The 11,176-nt window shown below is 46.4% G+C and overlaps 2 protein-coding genes across 2 annotated transcripts in view; both read right to left on the bottom strand.

Moving 5' to 3' along the window:
- The window catches only part of LOC111954651 (connector enhancer of kinase suppressor of ras 3), a 27,623-nt gene extending 18,252 nt beyond the window's left edge, over positions 1-9,371 (bottom strand). Inside the window, exon 1 of the mRNA XM_023974531.2 lies at positions 9,247-9,371. The gene's annotated coding sequence lies outside the window, so the exon portion shown is untranslated. The remainder of the gene's footprint in view (positions 1-9,246) is intronic.
- The window catches only part of snd1 (staphylococcal nuclease and tudor domain containing 1), a 67,934-nt gene that overhangs the window by 56,197 nt on the left and 561 nt on the right, over positions 1-11,176 (bottom strand). Inside the window, 2 exon segments of the mRNA XM_070435740.1 lie at positions 317-457; positions 9,247-9,411. Of these exon segments, the coding sequence (XP_070291841.1) occupies positions 317-457; positions 9,247-9,411 (306 nt within the window).

The raw sequence follows: 11,176 nt of genomic DNA on the forward strand, positions 1-11,176 counted from the left end.
GATACTACCACCAAAGCTCTCTTAAAAGATAATAGGTCCGGTATACTACCACCAAAGCTCTCTTAAAGATAACAAGGTCCGGGATACTACCCTAAAGCTCTCTTAAAAGATAACAAGGTCCGGTGTACTACCACTAAAGCTCTTTTAAAAGATAACAAAGGTCCGGTGTATACTACCACTAAAGTTCTCTTAAAAGATAACAAGGTCCGGGATACTACCAAAGCTCTCTTAAAAGATAACAAGGTCCGGTGTACTACCACCACCTGTTCTGGCATCCAATCTGTTGCCCCATGCCAGTCTGTTAACCCATGCCAGTTTGTTGCCCCGTGCCAATCTGTTGCCCCGTGCCAATCTGTTTCCCTGGGCCAATCTGTTGCCCTGTGCCAATCTGGTAACCCATGCCAGTTTGTTGGCCCGTGCCAATCTGTTGCCCCGTGCCAATCTGTTTCCCTGTGCCCTATTAATGTGTGCCACTGTTAGTAATCCTTCACACTAGGGGGTATCAGGGCTCCATTCTCTGGCCTGTGGACCCTATTCAAAAAGCCTTCACAATAGAGTAGAACACTGAGTATACTGTAAATTCTCTTTTCAATGTATCGCACACTACACACTGAAGCTAGTCCAGAGAACATAGCACTGGAATACAATACACCGTGTTCTGCACCACTAGCCTGGTCCCAGATCTGTTTGTTGTGACGATCCTCCCACTCTGTCTGCCGAATTCTTTCTCTTTGCTCTTGTTTCCTTAATAGGATGTCGGTGGGCGGAGCCAGGAGGGTCGTCAGCGAAATGGGACACACCTGGGTTCGAGCCGATTCGTGACATTGAGCCGAACTTCGAGCCGATTCGTGACATTGTGCTGTATAGCCAATTCCTATGGTCATTCTTGACAATGACAATGATGGGAGTTGGCAAGATGGCACAAACACAGAACATTTATGTGTTTCAGAGCATCCTGTTTCCATTGATCATCCTTGAGATGTTTCCATCTTGATTGGAGACCACCTGTAGTAAATTCAATCGATTGGACATGATTTGGAAAGGCACACACCTGTCTACATCAGGTCCCACAGTTGACGGTGCATGTCAGAGCAAAAACCAAGCCATGAGGTTGAAGGAATTGTCCATAGAGCTCCGAGACAGGATTGTGTCGAGGCACAGATTTGGGGAAGGGTACCAAAAAATGTCTGCAGCATTGAAGGTCCCCAAGAACACAGTAGCCTCCATCATTCTTAAATGGAAGAAGTTTGGAACCACCAACACTCTTCCTGGAGCTGGTTGCCCATCCAAACTGAGCAATCGGGGGAGAAGGGCCTTGGTTAGGGAGGTGACCAAGAACCCGGTAGTCAATCTGACAAAGCTCCAGAGTTCCTCTGTGGTGATGGGAGAACCTTCCAGAAAAACTACCATCTCTGCAGCACTCCACCGATCAGCCCCTTATGGTAGAGTGGAACATTACAGCCTGCTTGAAGTTTGCCAAAAGGCACATAAAGGACTCTCAGATCATGAGAATCCAAATTCTCTGATCTGATGAAACCAAGATTGAACTCTGGCCTGAATCCCAAGTGTCATGTCTAGAGGAAACCTGGCAACATACAGTGGAGCATGGTGGTGGCTGCATCATGCTGTGGGGATGTTTTTCAGCAGCAGGGACTGGGAGACTAGTCAGGATCGAGGGAGAGATGAACGGAGTAAAAGTACAGAGATATCCTTGATGAAAACCTGCTTCAGAGCGCTCAGGACCTCAGACTGGGGCGAAGGTTCACCTTCCAACAGGACAACGACCCTAAGCACACAGCCAAGACAACACAGGAGTGGCTTCGGGACAAACTTCTGAATGTCCTTGAGTGGCCCAGCCAGAGAACAGACTTGAACCTGATCTAACATCTCTGGAGAGACCTGAAAATAGCTGGGCAGCGACGCTCACCATCCAACCTGACAGAGCTTGAGAGGATCTGCAGAGAAAAATGGGAGAAACTCCCCAAATACAGGTGTGCCAAGCTTGTACCGTCATAACCAAGAAGACTCGAGGCTGTAATCGCTGCCAAAGGTGCTTCAACAAAGTAACGAGTAAAGGGTCTGAATACATATGTAAATGTGATATTTCAGTTTCAAATCTAAAAACCTGTTTTTGCAGAGAGAGAGGGAGAAGAGTGACAGAGAGGCAGCTGACTGGGCATTCTTCCCTATGCTAGCCTATCCCATCTGTGGGCTGCTTGGACATACAACCAGGGGTACAACTTTGGTTTTAGAAGTGGGGGGGACATAACCTGGCGGGGATCTGGGGGTCCTCCCTCAGAAGTGGTTGGGGCATCTAAAACGAATTTCCTGCATTTCTACGCAATCTAATATACCCCTTTTGGGGTCACTTATTGTAAATAAGAATATAATATGTTTCTTAACACTTCTACATGAATGTGGATGCTACCATGATTATGGATAATCCTGAAGGAAAAGTMATAGACGCACAAATATCATTCCACCCAAAAATACTAACCTCCCCCGTTATTGTAAGGGTGAGAGGTTAGTATGTCTTGGGGGTATGATATTTGTGCGTCTAACCTTCTCACTCATCATTATTCACGATTCATTCAGGCCTATCCGTAATCATGGTAGCATCCACATTAATGTTGAAGTGTTTAGAAACATATTATATTGTTATTTACAATAAAGGTGACTCCAAAATGACACAATACATTATTTACCATTAATTTCTATTGGGCACAAAATAATCTGAAATACAACCAAAACTAAAAGGAAATGCATCCAACAAATGTGTAGTCACAAACCTTTAAAAATGGGGGGACTATGTACAAAATGTGCTCTAATTTCAAAAACGGTTCACTTGATATGGATGAAAATACCKTCAAATTAAAGCGGACAGTCTACACTTTAACCTCATAGTCATTGTTTGATTGAGCCAAAAGAAGAAAAAATGCAAGGAAATAAAGATAGTGGCAGCTGTACAGATAAGTKATGTAAAGGACTTCTCAAACACATCAGAAAGCTAACACCATATGATGCCTGTCACCTTATTAATTCAGCCACTTACTTAGATAACTAGCAAGTTACATTTAGGGTCGGGTTAACCCAGAATATACTGTGTATACAGTGGGGCAAAAAAGTATTTAGTCAGCCACCAATTTGTGAAAGTTCTCCCACTTAAAAAGATGAGAGAGGCTGTAATTTTCATCATAGGTACACTTCAACTAGACAGACAAAATGAGAAAAAAAAAATCCAGAAAATCACATTGTAGGATTTTTAATGAATGTATTTTGCAAATTATGGTGGAAAATAAGTATTTGGTCGATAACAAAAGTTTATCTCAATACTTTGTTATATACCCTTTGTTGGCAATGACAGAGGCAAATGTTTTCTGTAAGTCTTCACAAGGTTTTCACACACTGTTGCTGGTATTTTGGCCCATTCCTCCATGCAGATCTCCTCTAGAGCAGTGATGTTTTGGGGCTGTTGCTGGGCAACACGGACTTCAACTCTCTCCAAAGATTTTCTATGGGGTTGAGATCTGGAGACTGGCTAGGCCACTCCAGGACCTTGAAATGCTTCTTACGAAGCCACTCATTCGTTGCCCGGGCGGTGTGTTTGGGATCATTGTCATGCTGAAAAACCCAGCCACGTTTCATCTTCAATGCCCTTGCTGATGGAAGGAGGTTTTCACTCAAAATCTCACGATACATGGCCCCATTCATTCTTTCCTTTACACGGATCAGTCGTCCTGGTCCCTTTGCAGAAAAACAGCCCCAAAGCATGATGTTTCCACCCCCATGCTTCACAGTAGGTATGGTGTTCTTTGGATGCAACTCAGCATTCTTTGTCCTCCAAACATGACGAGTTGAGTTTTACCAAAAAGTTATATTTTGGTTTCATCTGACCATATGACATTCTCCCAATCTTCTCTTGGATCATCCAAATGCTCTCTAGCAAACTTCAGACGGGCCTGGACATGTACTGGCTTAAGCAGGGGGACACGTCTGGCACTGCAGGATTTGAGTCCCTGGCGGCGTAGTGTGTTACTGATGGTAGGCTTTGTTACTTTGGTCCCAGCTCTCTGCAGGTCATTCACTAGGTCCCCCGTGTGGTTCGCGGATTTTTGCTCACCGTTCTTGTGATCATTTTGACCCCACGGGGTGAGATCTGCGTGGAGCCCCAGATCGAGGGAGATTATCAGTGGTCTTGTATGTCTTCCATTTCCTAATAATTGCTCCCACAGTTGATTTCTTCAAACCAAGCTGCTTACCTATTGCAGATTCAGTCTTCCCAGCCTGGTGCAGGTCTACAATTTTGTTTCTGGTGTCCTTTGACAGCTCTTTGGTCTTGGCCATAGTGGAGTTTGGAGTGTGACTGTTTGAGGTTGTGGACAGGTGCTTTTATACTGATAACAAGTTCAAACAGGTGCCATTAATACAGGTAACGAGTGGAGGACAGAGGAGCCTCTTAAAGAAGAAGTTACAGGTCTGTGAGAGCCAGAAATCTTGCTTGTTTGTAGGTGACCAAATACTTATTTTCCACCATAATTTGCAAATAAATTCATTAAAAATCCTACAATGTGATCTTCTGGATTTTTTTTCTAATTTTGTCTGTCATAGTTGAAGTGTACCTATGATGAAAATTACCTCTCTCATCTTACCTCTCTCATATTTTTAAGTGGGAGAACTTGCAAAATGGTGGCTGACTAAATACTTTTTTGCCCCACGTTATATATAAATATATAAAACGCATATGAAATACCTTCCTGCATTTTGTAAATGTAGATGTAAAATGCTTCTAATTGTAATTTTTTGCTCGGCATCAGACCTAATTTGTGTGCTTCAGTTGCACTTCTCCACTCAGATGAGAATTCATGAACGGGCGTTTATCAGCAGACAGCGCTCTGACTGATGTGGAGCTACTGTTCTCCATCATTCTATCAGCAGACAGCGCTCTGACTGATGTGGAGCTACTGTTCTCCATCATTCTATCAGCAGACCAGCTCTCTGACTGATGTGGAGCTACTGTTCTCCATCATTCTATCAGCAGACAGCGCTCTGACTGATGTGGAGCTACTGTTCTCCATCATTCTATCAGCAGACAGCGCTCTGACTGATGTGGAGCTACTGTTCTCTATTCATTCTATCAGCAGACAGCTCTCTGACTGATGTGGAGCTACTGTTCTCCATCATTCTATCAGCAGACAGCGCTCTGACTGATGTGGAGCTACTCCATCATTCTATCAGTAGACAGCGCTCTGACTGATGTGGAGCTACTCCATCATTCTATCAGCAGACAGCGCTCTGACTGATGTGGAGCTACTCCATCATTCTATCAGCAGACAGCGCTCTGACTGATGTGGAGCTACTCCATCATTCTATCAGCAGACAGCGCTCTGACTGATTGTGGAGCTACTCTTCTCCATCATTCTATCAGCAGACAGCGCTCTGACTGATGTGGAGCTACTCCATCATCTATCAGCAGACAGCACTCTGACTGATGTGGAGCTACTCCATCATTCTATCAGCAGACAGCACTCTGACTGATGTGGAGCTACTCCATCATTCTATCAGCAGACAGCCTCTGACTGACGTGAGCTACCCATCATTCTATCAGCAGACAGCTCTCTGACTGATGTGGAGCTACTCCATCATTCTATCAGCAGACAGCGCTCTGACTGACGTGTAGCTAGTGTTCTCCATCATTCTATCAGCAGACAGCGCTCTGACTGATGTGGAGCTACTCCATCATTCTATCAGCAGACAGCGCTCTGACTGATGTGGAGCTACTCCATCATTCTATCAGCAGACAGCGCTCTGACTGATGTGGAGCTACTCCATCATTCTATCAGCAGACAGCGCTCTGACTGATGTGGAGCTACTGTTCTCCATCATTCTATCAGCAGACAGCTCTCTGACGACGTGGAGCTACTCCATCATTCTATCAGCAGACATCGCTCTGACTGATGTGGAGCTACTCCATCATTCTATCAGCAGACAGCGCTCTGACTGATGTGGAGCTACTGCTCCATCATTCTATCAGCAGACAGCGCTCTGACTGATGTGGAGCTACTCCATCATTCTATCAGCAGACAGCACTCTGACTGATGTGGAGCTACTCCATCATTCTATCAGCAGACAGCACTCTGACTGATGTGGAGCTACTCCATCATTCTATCAGCAGACAAGCTCTCTGACTGACGTGGAGCTACTCCATCATTCTATCAGCAGACAGCACTCTGACTGATGTGGAGCTACTCTTCTCCAGTACTTTTTTCGGTGTAGCCAGACAACTTTTCTCCTGTAAAATGCAAGATTAACTTTAAACAAAACATTAGGAAATGTAGCTGGCTACATTCTGTCTATGATAAACATTAGAAATATGATGGACATGCATCGTTTTGCTTGTGTGGCTGCCAGCCAAATAGCGTTGCACTTCTGTTGCCATCTGATGAAAATGAAGCTATTTTCTGCCGAATGTGTTGCAATAATGTATTTTCTGTGAAGGAAAACTATAGTTGCACGTCATATAAATTACTCTATTGAAGCAAAAAAAGCACTGTTCACTTTCATTATAAAACCCTGTCAATGCACAGCTGGACTCCTGCTTTCTCCCATTGAGCTATTTACAAACAAACATGTGACTGGCTCAACTGTTCTGGGGAACTATGGTAAGCTACATAATGTAAAATAATGTAACAGAAGAAATTATGAACGTGATCTGCTTTATCTCCTAAAGTATTGCACAAGTTGACTGCAGGTACCTACTTAAAAAGTAGCTACAAATATTAAAATAGTAAAACTTCAAAGAAATAGTTTCAACAGTATTGACGGTATCGAAAAGCCGCTTGGACACACTCACTCCCTAACCCTGACCCTAACCCTGACCCTGACCCTAACACGTTCATGGGCCGCTTGGACACACTCACCCTAACCCTGACCCTAACAGTTCATGGGCCGCTTGACACACTCACCCTAACCCTGACCCTAACACGTTCATGGGCCGCTGACACACTCACCCTACCTGACCCTAACACGTTCATGGCCGCTTCGACACTCAACCCTACCCTGACCCTAACACGTTCATGGGCCGCTTGACACACTCAACCCTAACCCTGACCCTAACACGTTCATGGCCGCTTCGACACACTCAACCCTAACCCTGACCCTAACACGTTCATGGGCCGCTTGGACACACTCATCCCTAACCCTGACCCTAACACGTTCATGGGCCGCTTCGACACACTCAACCCGACCCTAACACGTTCATGGGCCGCTTCGACACACTCATCCCTAACCCTGACCCTAACACGTTCATGGCCGCTTGACACACTCAACCCTAACCCTGACCCTAACACGTTCATGGGCCGCTTCGACACACTCACCCTAACCCTGACCCTAACACGTTCATGGGCCGCTTCGACACACTCAACCCTAACCCTGACCCTAACACGTTCATGGGCCCTTGACACACTCAACCCTAACCCTGACCCTAACACGTTCATGGGCCGCTTCGACACACTCATCCCTAACCCTGACCCTAACACGTTCATGGGCCGCTTGACACACTCATCCTAACCCTGACCCTAACACGTTCATGGGCCGCTTGGACACACTCATCCCTAACCCTGACCCTAACACGTTCATGGGCCGCTTGGACACACTCAACCCTAACCCTGACCCTAACACGTTCATGGGCCGCTTCGACACACTCAACCCTGACCCTAACACGTTCATGGCGCTTCGACACACTCAAACCCTGACCCTAACACGTTCAGGCCGCTTGACACACTCAACCCAACCCTGACCCTAACACTTCATGGCCGCTTCGACACACTCAACCCTGACCCTAACACGTTCATGGGCCGCTTCGACACACTCCTAACCCTGACCCTAACACGTTCTGGCCGCTTCGACACAACCCTAACCCTGACCCTAACACGTTCATGGGCCGCTTGGACACACTCACCCTAACCCTGACCCTAACACGTTCATGGGCCGCTTGGACACACTCAACCCTAACCCTGACCCTAACACGTTCATGGGCCGCTTCGACAACTCATCCCTAACCCTGACCCTAACACGTTCATGGGCGCTTCGACACACTCATCCCTAACCCTGACCCTAACACGTTCATGGGCCGCTTGACACACTCATCCCTAACCCTGACCCTAACACGTTCATGGGCCGCTTCGACACACTCAAACCCTGACCCTAACACGTTCATGGGCCGCTTCGACACACTCATCCCAACCCTGACCCTAACACGTTCATGGGCCGCTTGGACACCTCAACCCTAACCCTGACCCTAACACGTTCATGGGCCGCTTCGACACACTCAACCCTAACCCTGACCCTAACACGTTCATGGGCCGCTTCGACACACTCATCCCTAACCCTGACCCTAACACGTTCATGGGCCGCTTTGACACATCATCCCTAACCGTAACCCATTAATGGGTCACTTGGACACACTTAAGCTGAGGGAGAGAGAGAGATGGAGAAAGAGAGAGATTAGAGAGAGTGTGTGAAGAGAGAGAGAGAGGCAGCTGACCGCCAGGACATTCTTCCCTAATCCAGTGTCTTGACCAATGCCAGCCTCTCCCATCCATGGGACGTTTGGACACGCTTCAAGTTGGGCTCGCTCTGGGATCCGCTCTGGGCTAAATAACAATCACTCTGCCGAAGGCACAACAAGCTCTTACTCTTTTTTACTGTTTATTCAAGAGGACCTCAAAAACAAGATGGTAGTCAAGATACCCTCTAAAATTAAAAATGTCAAAAGCCACTTGATACCAAGGCACTGGCATAATGCACTGACTTTCTCACTGTTACAGCTTAACTAAAGTTATCAGAAGGAAAGCTAGTACCAGAAGCACCACTCGACTCAGTAGGCCTACTACACACATCTAGCCCCATACACTATCACTTCACCAGGTTCATTGGAAATTACAGGGGCATGAATGTTATCATGCTGGAATTGTGGTCTAATTCCCACTTTTAGAGTGACCTAAAATGACATTGCCATTTGGGACATGGGGAACGGGAAGTTGACACGCGATCAAACCATGATCAAACTATAGTTATGCAATATTTGAATGTGATTGGACATGACGTTTGGTTGATAGTCTGACATCTGTTGATCATATATACGCCTAAGGGACTATTCAAATATAAAGTGTGACCAAACCTTATGCTCTGATAGGATATGAAGGAAGGTGTGTGTGTGTGTAGGTTGGTGATTATTAGACTACTAACCAGAGCACAGAGCAGGTCGACTGCCTCAGCACCAGTTCCTGGTGTCCAATCCTGGTCACACCCAGTTCTAGCAGGTCCTGGTGGGAGATCTTCAACAGCTGCTCCCCGTCAATCTTCTCACGCTCAAAGTAACGGGACATACTGCTGTTAGGCTGTCGTCCAGGCCTGGGGAGAAAGAGAGAGAGAGAGAAGGGAGAGAGAGAGAAGAGAGAGAGAGCGAGAGAGAGAGAGAGAAGAGAGAGAGAGAGAGAGAGAGAGAGAGAGAGAGACGAGAGAGAGAGAGAGAGAGATGTTCAGCAATGTTCACAGAGAATTAGCAGTGTGTGTGTGTGTGTGTGTGGTGTGTGTGTGTGTGTGTGTGTGGTTGTGTGTGTGTGTGTGTGTGTGTGATGTGTGTGTGGTGTGTGGGGGGGGAGAGAGAGAAAGAGGGAGAGAGAGAGAGAGAGAGAGAGCGAGAGAGGAGAGGAGAGGAGAGAGGAGAGAGAGAGGAGAGAGAGAGAAGAGAGAGACGAGAGAGAGAGGCGAGGAGAGAGAGGAGAGAGAGAGAGGAGAGAGAGAGAGAGAGAGAGAGAGAGAGAGAGAGAGGGGGAGAGAGAGAGAGACAGATTGTAGACAAAGAGCTTCTTTCAGAGTCCAAGACCTGTTATGATACCACACAAGTGTTGAAGAAAACACGTTAGTGGAGTCCAATACAAGCGTTTACCAGTCCATCACTCAGGCATTTCTCAGGATAGCACTGGTCCAGCCAATAACCAGAAATCAAACTGATCTCTGACCACAAGTGGACCACACATCTACCACCCCAGAATCAAACTGATCTTCTGACCACAAGTGACCACACATCTAACCACCCAGAATCAAAACTGATCTATGACTACAAGTGACCACACATCTAGCCACCCAGAATCAAAACTGATTCTCTGACACACCAGTGACCACACATTCTAACACCAGGAATCAAACTGATCTCTGACCACCAGTGACCACACATATTAACCACCCAGAATTCCACACCGTACCACATAGCAAGCAGAGGTTATGGACCATCACATACAGCATCTCATCGGATGGTCCAGGCAGGTTTCCTCAAACTACACTTGGGAATTTCAGCCCCGCCCAGAAGTTCCCAATCTTGGTCATCAGAACATCAGAGAGATTTTCGGAGAAAAACCTTTTTTTCCTTGAATTCTTCCATGATCCAACTAGCGAGAGCGTAGACTATCTTTTTTATCGTGAGCCCACTCTGGTCCCCAAATTTGGACGGATATCCGCAAACTTCCAAGCCATGTTATGGGTACCAATAGTGAAGAAAAAATAGCAGTAACATGTTTCCGAACTCCTACACCACACATAAAGGGTGTGACCCAATTTTTTAAAATCCCAGACAACCACTTGCTCCGTTTGGGCTCTTGGAATGCCTGCTACGCCAAGATTGACTCACTTTTGAAACTTACCGTTCCCAATGGCACCTTATTTTCTTTAAGGGACATATAGGACCGCTGAAGTTCGGGAGGTTTGCCATTAGTTGCACTACCTTGACAGGGGGGGGACATAGGGAATATAAGGTTGCCCATAGTGCACTACTTTTTGACCAGGGGCATAGGGAATAGGAGTGCTGGCAAGGTGCCATTTGGGACATAGATCTGGGCCTAGATTTTATGTTTCTGTGTGAACGGAAGATTACTCCCTCACCACAAGAGGAAAAGCTCGTTAGCATAGAGCGGCACTGCGTTACGGTAGCGTCAGAATCGTACCGATGTGTGTGCCTTTTCTGCGGCGACCATTGTGTTTAGCACTTCAAATTTGCGTTGTCAACCATCATGGGAGCCTGTTAACGCGTTCTTTACACTAAGGCCCTTATCTGCCACTCTCCGTAATCTTTACGGACCAAAGTAATGGTTTTTTAGCTCTTAAGCTAGTTTGTGTGACC

The sequence above is a fragment of the Salvelinus sp. IW2-2015 genome, linkage group LG28, assembly GCF_002910315.2.
Source record: "Salvelinus sp. IW2-2015 linkage group LG28, ASM291031v2, whole genome shotgun sequence".
Taxonomy (NCBI): Eukaryota; Metazoa; Chordata; class Actinopteri; order Salmoniformes; family Salmonidae; genus Salvelinus; species Salvelinus sp. IW2-2015.